General features: G+C 38.8%; 1 protein-coding gene across 3 annotated transcripts in view; it reads right to left on the reverse strand.

The window, feature by feature from the left end:
* The window catches only part of KLHL5 (kelch like family member 5), a 92,111-nt gene that overhangs the window by 18,467 nt on the left and 47,663 nt on the right, over positions 1–25,981 (reverse strand). For all 3 annotated transcript variants that reach the window (XM_082728881.1, XM_082728880.1, XM_082728882.1), the window contains 2 exons: positions 19,364–19,550; positions 3,562–3,786 (listed from right to left, as the gene is read on the reverse strand). In XM_082728881.1, coding sequence (XP_082585007.1) covers positions 3,562–3,786; positions 19,364–19,550 — 412 coding nt within the window. The remainder of the gene's footprint in view (positions 1–3,561; positions 3,787–19,363; positions 19,551–25,981) is intronic.

Raw genomic sequence — 25,981 nt, forward strand, 5'->3', positions numbered from 1 at the left:
TATTTGAGAAATCTTTTTTTTCCTTTCACTGTAGTTAGACTTGATACCACAATCTATTGGTGTGATTCATCACCAGGGAACCAAGCCGGATTCATTTATTTCCTTATTCAACAAACATCTATTTAGTGTTTATTAAGTGCCAAATGTTTAATAAAAGATAACAAATAAGGGCTCTACCATCATGGGCCTAATATTTTAGTCCGGAAACAGGCAAAATATATTTAGGTATTGATAAATGCTAATAAGAAAAATGGAACTGAGTAGAAGGGTAGGGAGGGTCAGGGGAGACCTCTTGGACAAAGTGACATTTGGACAAAATGACATTTGAACAAAAATATGGATGAAGTCAGACATGGAGATATCTGAGAGAAGAGAAGGTGAGGTAAAGGGGATAGTATGTACAAACCACACATATACACCCACGTATATAGTATATAGTTCCAAATATATAAAAAATATACCCAATTATCTGTGTATATGTGCATGGAAGTAATTAAAGAGCTGGAAGAAAAATTAATGGGTGCATCTAGTTCAACTTCTTAAACAATATCTTTGAAAATAAATTTTAGCAGTAGAACCACTTCTTCAAAATGAAATCTATTTAATTATGGAATCTTTAATTATTTAAAATTTATTTAATTCTCACATTTTTAAAAGAGGTAAAAGGAGTGTTTCCTATGTAAGAGTTTCTTTTTTAACTTCAGTTAGGTTTTTAAGTTCAAATTTTAACATTGATTTATTATCCGGTAAATAAGTAAATAAGAATGACAGAACAATCTGGAAAAAAGAACTATATGATCACTCCTTTTTGAATTTGCTTCAATAAGGCATTTTGTATGGTAACTAGAAGTAATGACAGTATTCTATGTACAATCTGATCTGCACAAAACATAACAGGATTATGGACATTCTTATTCTGCATACCATAATAATTTACCTTAAGTTAAAATTAAATTTCTTTTTTCCACGATGGGGGAAGTATGCAGGCGAATCACACTACTGACCCTGGATTTTATGGTCAACCTGTTTTTAAGTCTCATTCATGCTGCTTTTAAGATATATTCCCATTCTGTGCCTAAGTAATAAGTTGATTTTACGGACTCAAGATTATTATCTTATAGTTTTGTTAGATCTCATACAGTTAATTTTAAGCTCCCCTTCTTAGTACTTTACCCCTAACCTTCTGGTTTTACTTCCTTACCAAGCTTGAAACTTAAGATCACCTTGAACTGAAACCTAATTGCAAATAGTAAAATCACTTGTTTCTCTGATTTTTTTTGCTGTTCCCACTATCAGACCAATCTTCATGCCTAGATAATTTTCATTACTGGCTATTGACTTTTTTTTGGCAGCCTCTACTCTGGTGCTCAGCATTAATAAATTGAATGTAGTACAAAGCTATGCTATTGAAACTGAACTATGACTTCATTGCTACTCATCCATCTTTTAATTCATCTTTTATGATGACCTATCAAATTCTTTATTGCTACAAATTTAAACCTTTTCCAAATGGTGATATATTGACAATATGGCCACAAATTCTTCTCGCTGAATGCATGCCTATTTTCAGTGTGACTCTGCAGCTCCTCCCACCAAGAAGAGTTGTCCATCAATAGATGAATGGATAAAAAAGATGTGATATCTTACACACACACACACACACACACACACACACACACAGGAATACTACATTGTAAAAATGATGAGATCATGCCATTTGAGACAACATGAATGGACCTAGAGGGTATTATGCTAAGTAAAATAAGGCAGACTGAGAAAGACAAATGCCATATGATTCCATTCATAGATGGCATCTAAAAAATGAATAAACACGGGTGCCTTGGTGGCTCAGTTGGTTAAGCATCTGCCTTCAGCTCAGGTCATGATCCCAGGGTCCTGGGATTGAGCTCTGTGTTGGGCTCCCTGCAGGGAGCCTGCTTCTCCCCCTGCCTCCTGCTTGTGCTCTCTCACTCTCTCTCTATCTCAAATAAATAGAAATTGTTTTAAAAATAAAATAAAAATGAAAAAACAAATAAAAAACAGAATCAGAACTACAGATACAGAGAATAAACAGATGGTTGCCAGAGGGGAGAGAGACAGGGGGCTGGACAAAATGAGTGGAGAAGGAGATACAGGCTTCTAGCTAATAAGTAGGTCATGGGAAGAAGAGGTAGAGCCTTGAATATAGTCAATGATAATGAAATAGGGATGTACAACGGGACAGATGGTAACTATGCTTGTGGTAAATATAGCATAATGTATAAACTTGTCAAATCACTAAGATGTACACCTGAAATCAAAGTAACATTGTACATCAACTAGACTAAAATATACACATGAATATAAACATAAATACATAAATACATGCATATATATATATATATATATATATATATATATAAGAATATTCTTTTTTTCTCCTCTTTGAACCTGGGCTTGCCCATGGGACTTGTGACCAGTGCAACATTAGCAAACACGATGCAAGCAGAAGCTTGAAAAGTCTGTGCTCTGTGGCTTGCCTTCTCTTGCTGCTTTTGAAAACCTCTAACTGCCCCCATGTGAAGAAGCCTGCCTAGCCCGAAGAATGATTAGAGGCATGTGGCCCAACTGTCTCTGTTGCCCAGGCCAACAACCTGCCCACCACTACACATGTGAATGAGGCCATAGGAGATCACCTAGCTGACCTGTCAGCCCACTGGAGATCCATGAGAAAACCCAGCAGAAATCATCCAAGACAGCCTGGACCAGAAGAATGGTTCAGCGGACACACAGATCCCTGGGCCAAATGAATGGTGGTTGTTTTAAATCTCTGACTTTCAGAGTATTTTTATGCAGCAAAAGCTAGGGTGAAGCAGATACATGTCAAGCCCCATCTCATTCTATTTCCAGCTGCTTCACTCTCATCGAATAATTCTCTCTACTTCACCTATTTTTTCTTCTATCAAAAAAGATAGGTCCTGTAATATAGGACCTTAAATTATCTTCTGTCATCTCCGAGTGAGATATCAGTTCCTTCAGATAAAGGCAGTGTCTTCTTCATCTTTGTAGACCCACAGAGCAAAGAGCACGGCACAGAGTATATGCTAATCAATGTCAGTTCAGTGAATTATTGAATGAAAGAATGAAAAATCTCTATCATTATATTCTCTGTGCCAACTCGGGATTTCTCTGGGTTTTTACCCACTTCTGCTTAAAAATCAGGGGCTATCGATGAAAAACAATAATGCTAAAGATTTTTAAAGAAGCATTTCATTCAGGTTAGATTAACACTGATTGTCAACCCAGAACACATATTTAAAAAGGTGGCTTATCACTCCCTCATGCTATGATAAAATCCTGAACCATCCATGTTTTTACTTATGCTGGTTGCTGTTACATTTATGTATATGCTTGTTTGTCCAGATGCTGCTTTCAGGTTAAGGAGCATGTGAAGGAATGGTTGGTGACTGACTGCTGCTGACTCAGCTGCTATCCAGTGGTCTTCTGCCTGGTACAGAATATAAACATGCTGCGGAAGCTTAATGTATGGTATCGTGAACAAACCTGCATAGTTATACTCACCAAGGCCATGCCTGTGGGTGGACATAGGAGGCATCACACTCCACGTTTTTGTTTTGGGATTGTAGCATTCCACAGTGTTCAAAGTCTTCAGTCCATCTCTTCCTCCAACCACGTACAGTTTGTCATCTAACACAGCGACACCAAACTGTAGCCTCCTCCCATTCATATTTGCTACAGGAGTCCACATATTTGTACGAAGATCATACTTCTCAATGCTTGTTGCTCCTTAACAGTAATACATAGAAGTTATATAAATAAAAACTTTACTGTGTTTGAGTATTTTATGAATTTATACATATAAAAGTATAATTTTATTAGCACTGACAATAATCCTTTCATTATACTTCAATAAGCTCTTGCGTGGCCAGGCCCCTGGTTCTATCTCTGACATCATCTCCTACTATTCTCTAGGACATACATAAGGCTCTATATTAAAAGGTCAAGTGAGAAAGGATTATTTATAACAGACAGAAATGGGAGGAAAAGCAGGGTAGACTAGTGTCTTGGAAGCCAAAAAAAAAAAAAAATTTAGTAGGTAGCTTTAAAAGAGAAGATGGTGGCCAAATCCCACAAAGACAACTAGATAATTATAAAATCCTAAATCCTCCAGGAATGAATCTGAAGACTGGAAGAACAAACTCCACAACTAAAGGTAGGGAAGAGGCCACACTGAAGATGTAGGAAGTCTGGAAACACAGCTTGGGAGAGAAACAGATCATGGCCAATGTGGTGAGGAGGGAACCATGGTCTCAGAGAAGGGCAGGAGACAAACTAGCACACAGGAGAGTGCATGGGGAAAAGGAATTCCCTTAGCAATTGGTTTGGCAAGTGAGAGGGCCTGCATTTCATGAGTTCTTGCAACCAGTGGGGCTTAAAATCTGGAGTTTTAAAAATCAGCATGCTTTGCTCTTGGAGAGCTTGGAGGACACTGAGGCTGCTCCTGAAGACGACTGTGGACACACAGCATGGAAACAGTAATCTGAAGAGCATCTAGGCACACAGTGAGGAGGTTAGTTGCTATCAGAGCATGTCCCAGGGAGGCAGCATTCATGGAAACCCCTCTGGGAACAAAGGAGCTGACAGGTATCATTTCCTTCCTCCTGCTCCTTGGCATAAGCACAAGACCAGCTGTAGGAACCAGTGCAGTGCCAACACTCACCACCTACCTTGCTTACACCAAGCCCTGTTCCCCCAAACTCCAGTGGAACTGTTCTTCCCAGTCACACTTGCCTTAGTCCCAGGACAGCAGGCCCCTTTCCCAAAAGACTGGCCCAAACCCCTGCCAAATGAGGAGTTTTGTGAGGTCTCAGTTCCAGTAGTGGTGGTGGCAGGTCTCATTTCACAAGGAGACCAGAGTACATCTAGTTAAAAATGCACCACATCCAGGCCAGGGACCAAACACTGCCCACAACAGGCAAAGAGAGCCCCTGCAGACAACTGGTCTAAAAGATAAAGTGGTCAGGTCACAATAGCAGAGCACACAGAGCACACACTGGAGACACTCCAGGAAGCACCAGGCCCGAGGGAATAGGGGACACTACACTGCAGGGCACCATAAGACCTCTTCTTCATAGAGTCATTACCCTCAAGTCATTACAGGAGATATAGCTGGTTTTTCTAACATAGAAAAACAGGGAGACTTAGACAAAACATAGAGACTTAAAATGAGAAGACAGAGGAATATGACCCAAAAGAAAGAACAGGACAAGGGCACAGCTGGAGAATCTAAGCAAAACAGATATAAATAACATGCCTAATGGAGAATTTAAAGCAATGATCATAAGGATACTCACTGGAAAGGATACTCTTGAGAAAGGTGTAGAGGACATCAGTGAGACTGAGAATAAACTTAAAGGAACACAGTAATTCCATCAAACATAACTAACATTTGTATTATGGAAGTCCCAGAAGAAAGGACAGAAAGGTGGCAGATAACTTATTTGAAGAAATAATAGCTGAAAACCTCCCTAATCCGGGGAAAGAAACAGATATCCAGATCCAGAAACATAGAGACCCCCCAACAAAAGCAATAAAAGCAGATCCACACTAAAACATACTGTAATTAAAATGGCAGAATAGGGGCACCTGGGTGGCTTAGTAGGTTGGGCATTTAATTTCAGCTCAGGTCATGACCCCAGGGTCCTGGGATTGAGCCCCACATTGGGCTCCCTGCTCTGCGAGGAGACTGCTTCTCCCTCTTCCTCTTCCTGCCGTTCCCCCTATTTGTGCTCCCTGTCAAATACATAAATAAAATCTTTAAAAAATGGCAAAACATAGTGATAAAGAAAATATATTAAAATTAGAAAGACAAAAGACGGTTACATACAAAGAAACACCAAAAGGAAGCAGCAGATTTCTCAGTAGAAACTTACACCACCAGAAAGAAGTGGCATGACATATTCAAAGTGCCGAATGGTAAAAATCTGCAAAAATCAACAATACTCTATCCAGCAAGGCTATCATACAGAATAGAAAGAGAGATAAAGAGTTTCCTAGACCAAAAATAAACTAAAGGAGTTCATGACCACTAAACTCAGCCCTGTGAGAAGTCTTTAAAGGAGAGTATTTAGTAGAAAAGAATGACCAAAAGACAATATGAAGGTAGGAAACACAAAAGTGGGAAAAAGAATATTTCTGTAAAAAGTCAGTCAAGGAACTCACAAAATAAAAGAATGTAAAATAGGACACCATATACCTAAAATGTAGAGAGGAGAGAAGAAAAGAATGGGTTCAAACTTAAATGACCGTTAGCTTAATACAGACTGCTGTATACAGAAGAGGTTATATACAAACCTAATGGTAACCAAAACAAAACAAATCAAAACAAAAAAACATGAATAAATATGCAAAAAATAAAGAGAAAGAAATCCAAATATATCACTAAAGAAAACCAGTAAATCATGAAAGAGAGAAAGACAAGAAGTGTTCATAGAAAATCTTTAGAAATGATCATAAAACAAGTATTAAAATAGCAATAAATACATATCTATCAATTATTATTTTGAATGTAAATGGACTAAATCAAAAGACAATCAAAAGACATAGTGTGACAGAATGGATAAAAAAAAATAAGATCAATCTGTATGCTGCCTACAAGAGACTCACTTTTGACCTAAAGACACCTGCAGATTAAAAGTGAGGGGATGGGGAAACATTTATCATGCAAATGGATGTCTAATAAAGCTGGAGCAGCAATACTTTTATCAGAAAAAACAAACTTTAAAACAAAGATTATAAGAGACAAAGAACAACACTATATAACAACAAAGGGGACAATCCAACAAAAAAATATAACAACTGTAAATATTTATGCACACAACTTGGGAGTACCTAAATACATCAAAGAATTAATAACAAACATAAAAGACCTAACTGATAATAATACAATAATAGAGGGAACTTTAATACCCCACTTACATCAATGGACAGATCATCTGAACAGAAAATGAACAAGGAAGCAATGGCTTTAGATGACATACTAGACTAAATGGATTTAACAGTTATACTCGGAACATTTCATCCTAAAACAATAGAATATATATTCTTTTCAAGTGCACATGGAACAGTCTCCAGAATAGATCACATGTTAGGCCATAAAACAAGTCTCAAAAATTTAAAAAGACTGAAGTCAGACCATAAATCTTTCTGACCACAATACTTTGAAACTAGAAGTCAATCACAAGAGAAAAAATCTGGAAAGACCACAAATACATGGAGGTTAGATAACACGCTAACTAAACAATAAATGGGCCAACCAGGAAATAAAAGAAGAAATTTAAAAAACATGGAAACAAACGAAAATGAAAACACAATGATTTAAAACTCTGGGACACAGCATAAGTGATTCTAAGAGGGTAGTGTAGAGCAATGTAAGCCTGTAAAAAAAATTTCGAATAAACAGCTAACCTTACACTAAAAGAAGCTAGAAAAAGAACAGAGAAAACCTAAAATCAGCAGAAGGAAGGAAATAATAAAGATTAGCACAGAAATAAATGATATAGAAACTAAAAAAAAAAAAAAAATAGGTCAATAAAACTAGGAGCTTGTTCTTTGGAGAAAAAAAAAAAAAAAATAAAACTGACAACTCTCCAGCTAGACTTACCAAATAGAAAAGAGAGAGGACCCAAATAAGTAGTCACAAATAAGAATGTTGAAATAGCAATGACACCATAGAAATACAAGCAATTATAAAAGAATATTATGAAAAACTATATAGGAAAAAAATTGGACAACCTAGAAGAAATGGATAAATTCCTAAAACATATAAACCACCAAAACTGTAACAGGAAGAAATAGAAAATTTGAACAGACTGATAATCAGCAGAGAAACTGAATCAGCAAAGAACTACTAACAAATGAAAGTCCTGGACCAGATGGCTTCATGGGAGAATTCTACCAAACATTTAAAGCAGAGTTAATACCTATTTTCTCAAACTATTCAAAGAAATAGAAAAACAAGGTAAACTCCCAAATTTATTCTATCAGCATTCTCCTGATACCAAAACCAGATAAAAGCCACCACCACCACACATACACAAAAAAATCATCAATATCCCAATCAATATCTGTCTGAAGACAGATGCAAAAATTCTCAACAAAATATAGCAAGTTGAATCCAACTATACATTAAAAAAATCATTCACCACGATCAAGTGGGATCTATTCCTGGGTTGTAAGGGCAGCTCAATAGTCTCAGATCAACCAACATGATACACTGCATCAGTAAAAGAAAGGATAATACTATGCAGCCATCAAAAGAAATGAAATCTTGCCATTTGTGACAACATGGATGGAACTAGAGCGTATCATGCTTAGCGAAATAAGTCAAGCAGAGAAAGACAACTATCATATGATCTCCCTGATATGAGGAAGTGGTGATGCAACATGGGGGCTTAAGTGGGTAGGAGAAGAATAAATGAAACAAGATGGGATTGGGAGGGAGACAAACCATAAGTGACTCTTAATCTCACAAAACAAACTGAGGGTTGCTGGGGGGAGGGGGTTTGGGAGAAGAGGGTGGGGTTATGGACATTGGGGAGGGTATGTGCTTTGGTGAGTGCTGTGAAGTGTGTAAACCTGGCGATTCACAGACCTGTACCCCTGGGGAGAAAAATATATGTTTATAAAAAATAAAAAATTAAAATAAATAAATAAATAAGAAAGGATAAGAACCATAGCTCATTTCTTTCTTTTCTTTTCTTTCTTTCTGTCTTTCTTTCTCTCTCTCTCTTTTTTTTTTTTTTAGAGAGAGAGAGAGATCATATGCATGAGTGAGTAGGGAACGAGGGAGAGAGAGGTAGGGAGAGAATCTCAAGTAGGCTTCATGTGCAGAGTGCAGCCTGATCTACAGCTCAATGAGACCATGACGGAGCCCAAATCAAGAGTCAGACACTTAACTGACTGAGCCACCCAGATGGCCCATGATCATTTCAACTGACATACAGAATTGATTCCATTTACTATAGCACCAAGAACAATAAGATACCTGGGAATAAACCTAACCAAAGAGGTAAAGGATCTGTAAGCAAGGAACTACAGAACTCATGAAAGAAACTGAAGAAGACTCAACTGACATAGAAAAAGCATTTGATAGGGGCGCCTGGGTGGCTCAGTGGGTTAAGCCGCTGCCTTCGGCTCAGGTCATGATCTCGGGGTCCTGGGATCGAGTCCCGCATCGGGCTCTGTCTGCTCAGCAGGGAGCCTGCTTCCTCCTCTCTCTCTCTCTCTGCCTCTCTGCCCACTTGTGATTTCTCTCTGTCAAATAAATAAATAAAATCTTAAAAAAAAAAAAAAGAAAAAGCATTTTTGATAAAGTACAACATTCATTCATTATAAAAACACTCAACAGAGTAGGGGTGCCTGGGTCGCTCAGTGGGTTAAAGCCTCTGCCTTCGGCTCAGGTCATGATACTGGGGTCCTGGGATCGAGCCCCGCATCAGGCTCTCTGCTCAGCAGAGGGCTTGCTTCCCCCCCTCCCCAAGCCTGCCTCTCTGCCTATTTGTGGTCTCTGTCTGTCAAATAAATAAATAAAATCTTAAAACAAAACAAAACAAAAAACCACTCAACAGAGTAGATTTGGAGGGAACATACTTCAACATAATAAAGACCAGGCTAGCATCATCCTACATGGAGAAAAACTGAAAGCCTTTGTCCAAAGGTCAGGGAAAATACAAGGATGTCCACTCTTACCACTTTTATTCAGCATAAAGCTGCAAGTCTTAGCCACATCTATCAGGCAACAAAAAGAAATAAAAGGGATCCAAATTGGTAGAGAAGAAGCAAATGTTCAATTATTTGCAAATGACATGGTACTATATATAGAAAACCCAAAAGATTGCACCAAAAAAACTGTTAGAAGTGATAAACATATTCAGTAACAGGATATAAAATTAATGTACAGAAATCTATTGCATTTCTAGACACAATAATGAAGCACAGAAAGAGAAATTAAGAAAACAATCCTAATTAAGATACTTAGGAATAATCCTAACCAAAGAGGTAAAAGACCCATACTCCGAAAACTGAAACACTGCTAATAGAAACTGAAGATGACACAAAGAAATGGAGACATTGGGCGCCTGGGTGGCTCAGTGGGTTAAGCCGCTGCCTTCGGCTCAGGTCATGATCTCGGGGTCCTGGGATCGAGTCCCGCATCAGGCTCTCTGCTCAGCAGGGAGCCTGCTTCCCTCTCTCTCTCTGCCTGCCTCTCCATCTACTTGTGATTTCTCTCTGTCAAATAAATAAATAAAATCTTTAAAAAAAAAAAAAAAAGAAATGGAGACATTCCATACTTATAGATTGGAAGACCAAATATTGTAAAATGTCCATACTACTGGAAGCAAGCTACACATCTACCTATCTATCTATCTAATCTATCTGCTCTTTATTTTTTAAGTAGGCTTCACACCCAGTGTGGAGCCCAACGTGGGGTTTGAACTCATGACCCTGAGATCAAGACTTGAGCTCAGAGCAAGAGTTGAACACTTAACTGAGACATGGAGGTGCCCCTATCTAGCTAGCTATTTTAAAGTAAGTTCTATGTCCAATGTAGGGCTTGAATTCACAACCCCAGGATCAAGAGCCAGGCACCCCAGCAATGTATACACTTATACATTGTATAAGTGTATACACTTATACAGCGAGAGCGACCGACTGCAATTCCTCTCAAAATACTAACAGCATTTTTCACAGAAGTAGAAAAAACAATCCTAAAATTTGTATGGAACCACAGGAGACTCCAACGAGCCAAAGCAACCTTGAAAAAGAAAAGCAAAGCCGGAGGCATCACAATTGCAGACTTCAAGTTATATTACAAAACAAGTTATAGTGATCAAAACAATATGGTACCGGCAGGAAAACAGACATATAGGTCCATGGAACAGAACAGAAAACCCAGAAAGAACCTCACAGTTACATGGTGAATTAATCTTGACAAAGCAGACAAGAATATCCAATGGGAAATAAGCAGTGTTTTCAACAAATGGTGTGGGGAAAGCTGGACAGCAAAATGGAAGAGAATGAAACTGGGCCACTTTCTTACACCATATACAAAAATAAATTCAAAATGGATGAAAGACCTCAATGTGAGACCTGAAACCATAAAAATCCTAGAAGAAATTACCACACAGGTGGTAATTTCTCTGGCATTGGCCATAGCAACTTTTTTTCTAGATAGGTTCCCTGAAGCAAGGGAAACAAAAACAGAAATAAACTACTGGGGCTACATCAAAAGAAAAAGCTTCTGCCCAGCAAAGGAAACAATTAACAAAACTAAAAGGTAGCCTATGGAATGGAAGAAGATATCTGTAAAGGACATATCTGATAAAGGGTCAGTATCCAAAATATAAAGAATTTATGTAACTCAACACCCCAAAACCAAATAGTCCAATTAAAAAACGGTCAGAAAACAAGAACAAACATTTCTCCAAAGAAAACATGCAGATGGCCAACTGACCCATGAGAAGATGCTTATCATCACTTATCATCAGGGAAATGCAAATCAAACTACGAGGTATCACCTCACACCTGTCAGAATGGCTGAAATCAACAACAGAAGAAATTAACAGGTGTAGGGGAGGATGTAGAGAAAGGAGAACCCTGTGAACAACAGAAGAAATTAACAGGTGTAGGGGAGGATGTAGAGAAAGGAGAACCCTGTGGCACTCTTGGTGGGAATGCAAATGGGCGCAGTCACTCTGGAAAACAGTATGAAGGTTCCTCAGAAGGTTAAAAATAGAACTACCTTATGAGCCAACAATTGCAGTATTGGGTATTTACCCAAAGAACACAAAAGCACTAATTCGGGGTGCCTGGGTGGCTGGGTTAGTTAAGCGACCGACTCCTGATCTCAGCTCAGGCTTTGATCTTGAGGTCACAAGTTCAAGCCCCATATTGGGCTCCATGCTGGGCATGAAACCTACTTTTTAAAAAAAGGAACTAAGTCAAAGGGATACATGCACACCTGTGTTTTTAGCAGCATTATTTATGATAGCCAAGATATGGAAGCAACTCAAATGTCCATGGATTGATGAATGGATAAAGAAGCTGTGGTGTATATATACACAATTAAATACTGCTCAGCCATGAAAAAGAATGAAATCTTGCCATTGTAATGACATGGACAGAGCTAGAGAGTATAATGCTAAGTGAAATAAGTCAGAGAAAGACAAATACCATATGATTTCACTCATATGCGGAATTAAAAAAAAACAAAACAAATTAACATAATGAGGGAAAAGAAAAGAGAGGAGAGCCAAGAAGCTGACTCTTAACTAGAGAGAACAAATGGATAGTTACCAGAGGGGAGGTGGGTGGGTGAAATAGGGGATGGGGATTAAGGAGTGCACTTGTCATGATGAGCACCGGGTGATTAAAATAAAAACTCAGGTCATGATCCTGGGGTCCCCCACATCAGCAGGGAGCCTGCTCCTCCCCTCTCCCTGTTCCCTCCACCTCGCTTGTGCTCTCTCGCTCTCTCTGTCTTCCAAATAAATTAGATCTTTAAGAAAATTAACTGTATAGAGGGGAAAATTTTTTTTTAAATAAAAACTTAAAATTTTGTAGCAAGTAAAACTACTAACAGTATCAAATGCTACCAAGAGGACCAAGTAAGATGAAGACCACAAAATATTACTAGATTTATCATCACAGAGGTCATTAATAACTTTGTGGAGAGTCCCTTGTCTGAGTGGTTAAGGCATGATGGAGAGGTAAGGGGATAAGAGACAATGAGCAAAGATGATTCTATGAAAGTCTGGCTATTAAAGGGAGGAGAGAGAGCAGATACTAGGTGGGTTGAGAGAGGTTTTGCTTTTTTTGCTTTAAAACTGGATAAAGGGGCACCTGGGTGGCTCAGTTGGTTAAGCATCAGCTCAGGTCATGATCTCAGGATTCTGGGATAGAGCCCCATATTGGGCTCTCTGCTGAGCAGAGAGTCTGCTCCCCCCCCCCCAACCCCACCTCTCTCTGCCTACTTGTGATCTGTCTGTCAAATAAATAAGTAGAATGTTAAAAAAACAAAACAAAAACTGGGTAAACTTGAGTTTGCTTACATGCTAATGGGGAGGATCTAGTTGTGAGGAAAGAAGCTAAAGGGGTTCTACTTAACAGCGAGGTTCCTGAGGAGGGAGAAAAGAGCAGTGTCAGAACACAGGTGTGGGGCTGGCTTTCCTAGGAGGAGGGAGGGGGCACACATCTACTGCAACCTGGAAGGTTAAGAGCACAAAGGCAGATCATGAACTTTGGAAACTATGAGTGTGGGAAGTTTGGGAGTAACTATCTGGTCCTGCCTACATTTTTTTAAGAATTAGGAGACTCCAGGGGTGCCCGGGTGGCTCAGTCAGTTAAACGCCCAACTCTCGGTTTCAGGTCAGGTCATCATCTCACAGTTGTGGGGTCCAGCACCACATTGTGCTCTACACTCAGCATGGAGTCTACTTCAGATTCTCTCTCCCTCTCACTCTCTCTTTCAAATAAATAAAGAAAATCTTAAAAAAAAAAAAAAAAGGATTAAAGGATTCCAGGAACTCTCTTGTTTTATGAAGTGAAAAAGAAGTGTAAAAGTCCCACCCCTCTAAAAGAACCCAACCTCCATTTAGGAAGTGTTCGATCAGAATCTGTTTTATGTCTCTCATTCTACATTTCTAACACAACATGTAATCAGAGCTATCTTTATAGAAATAAAATCAGGACAAATATTTATTCTAAAGTATTTGTTATAATTAGTTCATCAGAGCACTAATACTATTAATAATCTCCTAAAATTCAGAAAGTTTTGTGATATATATATGTATATACATATATTTTTTTCCTCATATGTTACAGTTTTTATTTTTTTAATTTACCCTACAAAATTCTTTGGTTATGTGGGATAGATTCCAAGTCTTTTTCCATCTCTGTGCTCTTTTTTTTTTTATGATTTTATTTTTAAGTCATCTCTACACCCATCATGGGGCTTGAACTCACAGCCCTGACATCAAGGGCCAGACTCTTCATGGACCAGGCCAGCCAGGCACCCCACCATCTCTGTATTCTTCACAGCCACAAATAGAGTTCCTTGTATGTAATGTCTGTTCAAAAGTATTTTTTGAGCTTGAATAATCTTTCTTTATAATTTTTAGGTATAATGAGATTTTATTCATACACTCAGATTATTTTATGTAATAGTATACTTTATTCATCACTCTAAATTCGATCTTTAAAAATGTCTTCATTCTGTTAAATAAAAAGCCAATGGTAATCCTCTTTCATCACTAATGAGTTTAAGGAATATATTTTTTTCATTTGAAGTTATTTTACTTCCAGTTCACTGAGCAGTATCATAATTCTATGAATTGGTGAGTAAAATTTCCTTAGCCAACATCAAACATAAATTTACTTTTTAACACTCACTTTTCAAATTTTATTCATAACCACTGAATATTTGCATGAGAATGCAAATATATTACTAGAAAGATAATTTAAACAATAGACACAGTATAAATAACTGTAACATGATGATATTATTGAATAAGTCAAAGCATAATCTCTTGTGACATTTTTGCAAAAAAACTGATATTTTTATGGGGTACTTTATATAGTGTTTATTTTTTTTTTAAAGATTTTATTTATTTATTTGACAGAGAGAAATCACAAGTAGGTAGAGAGGCAGGCAGAGAGAGAGAGGAGGAAGCAGGCTCCCTGCCGAGCAGAGAGCCCGATGCGGGACTCGATCCCAGGACCCTGAGATCATGACCTGAGCCGAAGGCAGCGGCTTAACCACTGAGCCACCCAGGCGCCCCTTTATATAGTGTTTAATTTAATTTTAATTTGTAAAAAGATTTATTTATTTATTTTCAGGGGGTGCAGAGGAAGAGGGAGAGAGAGAATCCCAAGCAGACTCCCACTTGAGCCCCACTCAGGGCTTGATCTCACAACCCTGAGATCATGACCTGAGCCCAAATCAAAAGTCAGACACTTAACCGACTGAGCTACTCAGGCATCCCTATAATATTTAACTTTAAAGGAAGTAATATTGTTATCAAGGCTGTTGAATAATGCCCCCCCAAATCCATGTTTACTCAAAACCTCAGAATATAAACTATTTTGAAAAGGGTTTTGTAGATGTCATTAGTTAAGATGGAAATAAGTTATAGAAAAGTATGTTGGTGTGACCAAACATAATTCTTTTTTTTTTTTTAAGGATTTTATATATTTATTTGTCAGAAAAAGCGGGGGGGTTGGTGCACAAGCAGGGGGAGCACAGGCAGAGGGAGAAGGAGGGTGTCCGCTGAAAAAGGAGCCCGATGCGGGACTTGATCCCAGGACCCTGGCATCATGACCTGAGCCGAAGAGAGATACTTAACTGCCTGAGCCACTCACGCATCCCATCAAACATAATTCTTAAAAAATATATCTATCCCCAGAGGGGGTGTCTGGTGGCTCAGTGGGTTAAAGCTTCTGCCTTTGGCTCAGGTCATGATCCCAGAGAACTGGGATCTAAGCCCTGCATCGGGCTCTCTCCTCAGCAGGGAGCCTGCTTCCTCCTCTCTCTCTGCCTGCCTTTCTGACTACTTGTGATCTCTGTCAAATAAATAAATAAATAAAATCTTCAAAAAAATATATATCTATATCCCCAAATAACAAATTCCTGATAATTATAAAATTCTATATAAAAGGTTAGAACTTCCCTGACTTATACTAAACAATTAACCTTTAAAAAAGTAAGCATAAATATATTCTTTTCCTTCATGGCTATTAAGGAACATTTGCAGCTTATTTTTGTGCCCTCTACTAAGATATATGGAGGGACCAGGAACCCAGTGATCAGACTCCCATCCAATGAATGCAAACTGTCTTCATTACAAAGACTTTGGGTACAAAGTAAGTTAAGGCCAGGGAAGATAGCTTGAATAGGACAGGCGAGAGAAACTGGCATCTAGGAAAGGCTCAGAAATAAGGTTGGTCAAGTAACAATGGCCAGATCACAGAAAGTCTTGGGAAGTAGAAAAAGGAACTGGCATCTTAGGTGGTGAGAAATGAAGAACGCTATCCTTTTTGAGCAGAGTAGTGCATGTTAAAGAAGAGGTAATGAAGCAGAGGGTGTAGTCTCCCGAGTGAATGCCTGCTTTGAATCCCGATTCCATCACTAATTAGCTGTGTACTCCTGGGGAAGACCGTGAACTCTTCTAAGCACAGGTATCCTAGGGCAATAACAACATTCAGCTCTTAGAGATATTATGAACATGAGATTAAAAATGATAGGGGAAGGGCTTAACGTCATGCCTGGCCCAGAGTAACAACACAAGGAATGCTATTCACACTCAATGGACATGATCAAAAGATGGAGGCTGATAGGAGGCTACCAGGAACTGGAAAGTACCAATGGAAATTTAGAAGAATAAGACCCATTTGAGGGGCCCCTGGGTGGCTCAGTGGGTTAAACCTCTGCTTTTGGCTCAGATCAGGATCTCAGGGTCCTGGGATTGAGCCCCGCATAGGGTTTCTGTTCAGCGGGGAGCCTGCTTCCTCCCCGTCTCTCTGCCTACTTGTGATCTCCCTGTCTCTCTCTGTCAAAAAAATAAATAAAATCTTAAAAAAAAAAAAAAAAGACCCATTCCAAAGAAGGCTGGGTGATAGTCAGAAGATAAGATTTGAAAGAAAATATTATTTACTTTGGGTACCCCTTTCTCATGCATGGGGAACTTCCCACGGAACTAAAGAGCTTTGTTGAGAGGCAGGAACCCCATCTCCCATAAAGTTGAAGACAGATACTCATCCTCACTCTCCTTGGAAGTTTTGGGCCCAGGATGGGCCGGCAGCTAGTAAAATAGATACTTGTACCTAGGACTTAAAATCCAAGGCAGGCTTTATAAAGAAGGTGCAGTGGTCATAGTTCCTGCCCATTTCTCCATGGCCTTCCTTCTTGGCCTAAATGAGCTGGAGTTGGTGTCCACTGATGCCACCAAAAAATGATGAATTTCAGTTCCAACCTCCGAGTCTGGGAAACATGTTCATCATTTTTTTTTTAAGATTTTATTTATTTATTTGACAGAGAGAGATCACAAGTAGGCAGAGAGGCAGGCAGAGAGAGAGAGAGGAGAAAGCAGGTTCCCTGCCAAGCAGAGAGCCCGAAGCGGAACTCGATTCCAGGACCCTGAGATCATGACCTGAGCTGAAGGCAGAGACTTAACCCACTGAGCCACCCAAGCGCCCTGGGAGACATGTTCAGAGAAGACCCGAACACAGAGTTTGAGATGAAAGCTGAACAACAACTAGCTCTTTCATGTAAGCTGAAAATATGAAAATAAAAGCAACACGAGAGTATAAGCAATACAAAAATAACAATTACAGCCTTAAGAAAGAGAGGGAAAGATGGAGAAGAAATGCTGGTAAGGATTACAAAGCTGAGCTCCAGTTCGAGGCATATAGGAAATACTTAGTAAGTATCTGCAGATTGATTACCTGGACTGTGGGGCTCTCCAGACATTTCAAATATTTATACTATAACTCACTAGCTATTTAACTTTACATATTTCTCTACCATTCAGTGATCAAGCCTATATTTAGAACTCAAGTTACTATAAATATATAGTACCATACTATGTTATATGGGATAATATCTACAGCTATCCCTTTGTTACCATGAAGCTAAAAGTTAAATTACAATAAAACTCTTTTGGTGACAGCACCCATTTTTGTGTTCTTTAAGGATATCATACGGAAAAGAAATCTTTAGATGTGAATAATGCATCGAGGGTTTCATTCCTACAAACAATTCAAGAGATGGCAAAGGACAGCCTCCATTCATATGGCAAATATTTCTTGATGCTGTCTATGTCCAAGGCACTGTTCTAGGCTCTGTGATGGACTGTTGAAAAAAACAAGTTTCTTGCTTTCCAGAGCTTACCTAGGGGGGAAGGAAGAAGTAGACAGATCAGGTGCTATGAAGAAACATAAGCAGAGGAATGAGATACAAAGAAGTATACACAAGATCAGAAAGTGATGGACAGCTCATGACTGGCCAATGGAAGCCTTTTTGGTTAGACTGATGTTTGGAGATCTGAGTGAATAAGTTCTGCTAGGCATTCCAACATTAGGGCACAGAGCATTCCAGTGAGAAGGAAGAGCTAATGTAATATCCCCAATGTGGGATAATGTTTGGCTTGTTACATGAACAAGGAGGCCAATGGGGCCAGAACAGAAAGGGTGAGGGAAGAAGTAGAATGAGTTGAGCTCAGAGATGTAGTCCCAACTCAGAGAGGTGCTGTCAGGAGATGGAAGGTTATTAGTACTAGGAATTCAGAGGGAAGGGAGATGAGTGTACCCTAAGAGATAACACACAGAGAGCTTCTAGCACACTGCCTGGCACTGAGTAGGAACTATGTATAATGTTTATTACTATTATTGTTGCCATTAGTAATAACTGTTTCAAGAACAGTACAAAGAATTCCCAGGGACCCATGGCCAAGATTTTCCAAATGTGGATATTTTACATTTGCTTTCAATGTATATGGTATGCATACTCCCCCGAACCCACCGCCATGCCCTTGTACCCTAAATACTTCAGCGTAGCGTTCTCAAAACAAGAAACCCTCGGGACGCCTGGGTGGCTCAGTTGTTTAAGCAGCTGCCTTCGGCTCAGGTCATGATCCCAGCGTCCTGGGATCGAGTCCCACATCAGGCTCCTTGCTCGGCAGGGAGCCTGCCTCTCCCTCTGCCTCTGCCTGCCATTCTGTCTGCCTGTGCTCGCTCTCTCCCCCCCCCCCCCACTCTCTGATAAATAAATAAAATCTTTAAAAAAAAACAAAAAACAAAAAACAAAAAAAAAAAAACCAAGAAACCCTGTTACGAAACCACACTACAGTCATCAAAATCTGGAAACTAACATTTATACAGTGCTGTTATCTAATCTACAGACTTTATTTTGGATCTTATCGTTTGTTCCAATTATGTCCCTTATAGCAGAAGAAATTCAAGATGATGCATTGCCCTGTCTTTATTTGTATCAGTGTGGACGCATGAATACTTCCTGATTTTATAAATGATCATCTTTTATCATCATTATCTATTTTGGTGTTGAAATTATCCCAGATTTGGACAGTAGGGGCCTCTACAAATGGCCTCTTCTGTCCCTTGAACTGTTTGCATCATTCTTTGAGCGCTCCCTTACTTTCTAGCACTACAAGATGTTCTGGATCTACCTTGTATTTTTCCAGTCCTGGAACCAGCCATTTCTCTAAAGAGCTTTTTGGCCATGTGTGTTACTAATTAAAATTCCTCCCACCAACCCCCACGTTCCCTCCCAAAAAAGATTATTTAATACCTTTTGTTGAATCCATTCCTCCAACTGCAAATAACGTTCCAACTGTTGACTTTCTAGGTTTTGTCCGAGGGCTTTGTAACATGGGTCGTCTCTCTGGTAATAAATGGTATTTCATCGCTTCCATAATAAGTTTCTGACATTCTATATCATCCCGAAAAAGTGCATTATTTTCCATGTCTGCCAGGAACTAGAAAAGAATAATGAGTATGTATGCTGAATGAGCAAGAAAATAGTAATTAAAAGAATATATAGTTCACAAATGGAAAGGATCTCATTTAGGAAAAAAAAAATCCAAGACTGGACACCTATTTTTAACTAAAATATGCAATATTTACAATGTACAAGATTTACATTTTAAATTTCATTGAAAAACATAAACTGAAGAGGATAAGTGGTATGCTCTGAAACCTGAGTAATGTTTATCTCTGGATAGTGGAGAAATGGTGCTTCTTAAATAATCTTTTTACTGCTTTTCTATATTGTCTAGGTTTTCCAAACTAAGTCATTTTAACCTTATAAATTAGAAATGATTTTAACTGAAGAAGAGTAATTGTAAGTAGAAGCTGACTAATTAGACTGCATTTACCCAACCTCTCCAAATGGGGCTCAAAGAACAATAGCAGGGGCACCTGGGTGTCCCCGTGGTTAAGCATCCAACTCTTTTTTTTTTTTTTTTTTTTTTTTTTAATTAAATTTATTTTTTATTTTCAGCATAACAGTATTCATTATTTTTCACCACACCCAGTGCTCCATGCAATTCGTGCCCTTTATAATACCCACCACCTAGTACCCCAACCTCCCACCCCCCACCCCTTCAAAACCCTCAGATTGTTTTTCAGAGTCCATAGTCTCTCATGGTTCACCTCCCCTTCCAATTTCCCCCAACTCCCTTCTCCTCTCTAACTCCCCATGTCCTCCATGCTATTTGTTATGCTCCACAAATAAGTGAAACCATATGATAATTGACTCTCTCTGCTTGACTTATTTCACTCAGCATAATAATCTCTTCCAGTCCCGTCCATGTTGCTACAGAAGTTGGGTATTGGTCCTTTCTTTCTTTTTTTTTATAAACATATATTTTTATCCCCAGGGGTACAGGTCTGTGAATCACCAGGTTTACACACTTCACAGCACTCACCAAAGCACATACCCTCCCCAATGTCCATAATCCCACCCCCTTCTCCCAAACCCCCTCCCCCCAGCAACCCTCAGTTTGTTTTGTGAGATTAAGAGTCACTTATGGTTTGTCTCCCTCCCAATCCCATCTTGTTTCATTTATTCTTCTCCTACCCACTTAAGCCTCCATGTAAGCATCCAACTCTTAATCTTGGCTCAGGTCATGATCTCAGAGTCATGAGATCGAGCCCTGAGATGGGCTCTGTGCTGGGTACGGAGTCTGCTTGAGGTTCTCTCTCTCCCTCTCCCCTGGCCCTTCCCACATCTTCAAACAAACAAACAAACAAACAAACCCGAAACCAGAAAAACAACTTACCAGTTTCTCAAGGAGCAAAGAACTCTAAATGGTGATTATCCTACGATAATTTACATACCTTGTGCTTCACTGAATCCCTTTTTAAAAATTTATATAATTTTATGCAAATGAATAGATACGGTTCCACCCGGCCTTTAATTTTTTTTTTAAGATTTTATTTATTTATTTGACAGACAGAGATCACAAGTAGGCAGAGAGGCAGGCAGAGAGAGGAGGAAGCAGGCTCCCCGCTGAGCAGAGAGCCCGACGTGGGGCTCGATCCCAGGACCCTAAGATCATGACCCGAGCCGAAGGCAGAGGCTTTAACCCACTGAGCCACCCAGGCACCCCTCCACCCTGCCTTTTAAAAGATGATTTTCTTGTCTTATCAGATAAAGGGCTGGTATCCAAAATCCATAGAGAACTTCACAAACTCAACATCCAAAGAACAAATAATCTAATCAAGAAATGGGCAGAAAAGGAATCTGGTAAGAAGTTGGTTGAAAAAAAAAAAAAACAAAGGAGAGAATGTGATCAGGCTGGAGACTAGAACAAAGCCATACATTAGATTTAGGGTATATTTTGGTCTGTTAGAACAAACCGTATCCCAAAATTTTAAAGAAAGAAAAACTTATATGTATACAAAAAATAAGAAATGGGCAGAAGACATGAACAGATATTTCTCCAAAGATGACACACAAATGGCCAAAAGACACATGAAAAAATGCTCAACATCACATATCAGGGAAATCTAAAGCAAAACCACAATAAGATACCACCTCACACACTGGTCAAAATGGCTAAAATGAACAAGTCAGGAAATGACAGATGTTGGTGAGGATGCTGAGAAAGGGGAACTCCTACATGGTTGGTGGGAATGCAAGTTGGTGCAGTCACTCAGGAAAACAGTATGGAGGTTCCTCAAAATTTGAAAATAGAGCTACCCTCTGACCCAGCAATTGCACTACTAGATATTTACCTCTACAAATGTAGTGATCTAAAGGGGAACCTGCATCCCAATGTTTATAGCGACAATGTCCACAATAGCCAAACAATGGAAAGAGCACAGATATCCATCAACAAATGAATGCATAAAGAAGAGGTGGTATATAAATACAATGGAATATTACTCAGCCATCAAAAAAATGAAGTCTTATCTTCTGCAATGATGCGGATGGAACTAGAGGGTGTTATGCTAAGAGAAATAAGTCAATCAGAGAAAGCCTATTATTATATGATCTCCTTCATATGAGGGATTTATGAAACAAAACAGAGGATCATAGGGAAAGAGAGGGAAAAATAAAACAAGACAAAATCAGAGAGGGAGACAAACCATAAGCAACTCTTAATGATAGGAAACAAACCTAGGGTTCCTGGAGGGGAAGGGGGTGGTGGGATGGGGTAACTGGGTGATGGACATTAAGGAGGGCATATGATGTAATAAACACTGGGTATTAAATAAGACTGATGAATCACTGAACTGTAGCTCTGAAACTAATAATACATTATGTTAATTAACTGACTTTAAATTAAAAATAGCAAAAAAATTAAAAAATGAATTTCTTTTCCTTTTGTGCTTGTTTCTCCTTCCCCCTCCCTACCTCTTTTTGCTGTATTTCTTTTATTCAGCCTGTTGATCTATGTGAACTTAATTTTTAAATAGCGTATGAGCTGAGGAATATTTTATTTTTTGAAAAATTTTATTTATTTACTAGAGAGTGAGCAAGAGAGAGAGAGAGCACAAGCAGGGTAGAGGGAGAAGCAGGCTTCCTGCTCAGCAGGGAGCCCTATGCAGGGCTCAGTCCCAGGATCCGGAGATCATGACCTGAGCCCAAGGCAGATACTCAACCGACTGAGCCACCCAGGCACCTGAGCTGAGGAATATTTTAATTTTCTTCAAGGTAGATCGCGAATTCTGAACCAGCACCATTTATTAAACAATCTCCTCCATTTCCAAGTGAATCAAACCTTGGTTATATTATTCTCATAAATACATCTCAGGATATATGAGACCTGTTTTCTGACTCTTCTTTTCTATTTGTCTTTTTGTCTATTCTTATTCTTTTTTTTTTTAAGATTTTATTTATTTATTTGACAGACAGAGATCACAAGCAGGCAGAGAAGTAGGCAGAGAGAGGAGGAAGCAGGCTCCTTGCTGAGCAGAGAGCCCGATGCGGGGCTCGATCCCAGGACCCTGGAATCACGACCTGAGCCCAAGGCAGAGGCTTCAACCCATTGAGCCACCCAGGCGCCCCTGTCTATTCTTATTCTAATACCACATTTTTTTAGTGTCTTGATAGCATATTGTTTATTTTTATTTTTATTTTTTTATTAATTTTTTAAAAATTTATTTAACAGACAGAGATCACAAGTAGGCGAAGAGGCAGGCAGGGGGGGGGGAGAGCAGGCTCCCCACTCAGCAGAGAGCCCAATGTGGGGCTTGATCCCAGGACCCCGGGACCATGACCTGAGCCGAAGGCAGAGGCTTAACCCACTGAGCCACCCAGGTGCCCCACATATTCTGCTTTTAAAAAAGATTTGTCAGAGAGAGTGAGAGAGCGAGCATAAGCAGGGAGAGCAGCAGGCAGAGTGAGAAGCAGACTCCCCGCTGAGCAAAGAGTCCAGTGTAAGACTCGATCCCAGAATCTCAGTACCATGACCTGACCTGAAGGGAGATGCTTAACCAATTGAGCCACCCAGGCATCCCAGCATATTCTGATTTCTTCATAGAAATCTACCCTTACTGTTCATTTTCATAGATTTCTTGGCTATTTTTGAATCTTTAATTCCCCTACAATATAAAGATAAATTTATCTAATTCCCCTTCACCAACTTGATCCTATTGGAATGCTAATATGAACTGCATTATTGGAAGAATTTACATTTTATGATATTAAGTTTTTTCAGGCAGCCTTTCTATTTATTGTATACCTTTTTCATACAGGTGATATGCCTTTTTAAAAAATTAAATATACACATTTAATACAGATCTTAAACATTTTATTATTTTTGTTGCTGTTGGAAATGGATCTTTACTTTCATTTTGCATATATTTTACTGGAGAGAAAAATCTTTTGATTGTTGTAACTTATAATCTACTATTTTACTATATTCCCTTATAAAACTATAGTTATTAGGCATACAATTTTAATCACAACCAAACAGGGACAGTGGACATCACTTTCTAACGTTTATGTCAATTGCTTCATTTTTATTTTATTATTACAATTGCTGTAATATACAAAGCAATGGTAAATAACTAGGATGACACAGAGTACCTGTTTCTGGTTTGGCATGATATGGTTTTAGTGTTTGACTAGGATGAAAGCTGCTATAGCATTTAATAACCCATCTTTATTATATTTGGGCTCTTTTCTTTTCTCCCTCTTATACTTCAGAGTTTTAAACTAAGAATGGTGAAAAACACATTTTTCCCAAATGCCTTTTATACACATCGTGATATGATCATATGGCTTTTTCTCCTTTAAGTTACTGATATAATAATTATCTTGACAGATTTCTTGATAATCATTCTTCCTGGAAAAAAAGGTTCCTGGTCATAGTGGACCATTCTTTTTGATACACTGCAGGATCCTATTTGATAATATAAGGTATATCTTACAGATCATCTAATTCGCCATTTGAAGTACAGAATTCATTGATTTTTAGCAAATTCGCCAGGTTGTGCAACCATTACCATAAAGAGCTTTGGGACATTTTCGTCACCCTACCTACCTCTCACATGCACTTTGCTGTTTGATCTCTGTTCCCATCTCCTGTCCCATGGGTTTATCTGTCTCTACAGATTCATTAGCCTTTTTTTTTGTTTTTGATGTTTTCTATAAAGTCATACAACATGTGGTCTTTTGTGTCTTGCTTTTTTCCCTTAGTGTGTTTTATGAGGTTCATCCATGTGTAGCATGTATCAGTACTTCATTTCTCTTATAAAACATTTTTTTTGTTGTAGTTGGCACGCCAGTTTCCATTAGTTTCAGGTGTACAAGATAGTGATTCGACAACTACAGGTTATGCTATGCTCGCCACAAGTGTTCGCACACTATCTGTCACTGTACAACACTATTACGACAACACTGACTATATTCCCTATGCTGTCATATATGCTTCTAACACGATTTATTTATCCCATTCCGGAAGCCTGTCTCTGCCACTGCCCTTCATCCATTTTGCCCATCCCTCATCCCACTGCTCTGGCAACCACCGGTTTGTTCTCTGGGTTTATGGCTATTTCTTTTTGTTTTGTTTTTAGACTCAATATGTAAGTTAAATCAACGGTATTTTTCTTTCTCCGTCTGACTTCTTTCACTTAGCACAATACCTTCTAGGACTATCCATGTTGGCACAAATGGCAAGATCTCATCCATTTTTATGGCTGAATAATATTCCTCTCTGTGTGTGTGTGTGTGTGTGTGTGTACACACCACATACTCTTTATCCACTCATTAGTGATGGACACACGGGTTGCATCATTATCTTAGTTATTATAAATAATGCTGCAAGACAAACAGGTGTATGTATCTTTTTTAATCAGTGTTGGTTTTCTTTGGGTAAATACCCAGTAGTGGAATTATTGGATCATACAGTACTTCTATTTTTAATGTTTTGAAGAACCTCCATACTGTTTCCCACAGCGGCTACGCCAAGTTATATTCCCACAATGCAAATTCATTTCTTTTTATTGCTAAATAATATTCCATTTATGGAACCACATTTGGTCTATCTGTTCACAGCTGATGGACACAGATTATTTCCACGTTTTGGCTATTACAAATAAAGCTGCTAAGAACACTTGCATGCAAGTCCTTATGTCGATAAATGTTTTCACTTCTCTTGAGTAGATACCTAGAAATAGAATTGCTGGGTCATATGGTAAATACATGTTAACTTTTTCAGCAACTGCCAAACTGTTTCCCAAGTAGCTGCATCATTTAATGTTCCCACTGGCAACATATGAGGGTTCCCGTTCCCCCACATTCTCACGAACAATTGTTATGATCTCCTTCTATTTTAGCCATTTAAATGGGCGGGGAATGCAGTTTTACTTGGCAAATGCAAAGGAGTAATAATTTTGAGAATATGTTCACATTTTGACAATGGAAGAGTCTCTAAACAAAAGTCACTATAAAGAA

This window comes from Mustela nivalis, assembly GCF_964662115.1.
Source record: "Mustela nivalis genome assembly, chromosome: 4".
In the NCBI taxonomy this organism is placed as follows: domain Eukaryota; kingdom Metazoa; phylum Chordata; class Mammalia; order Carnivora; family Mustelidae; genus Mustela; species Mustela nivalis.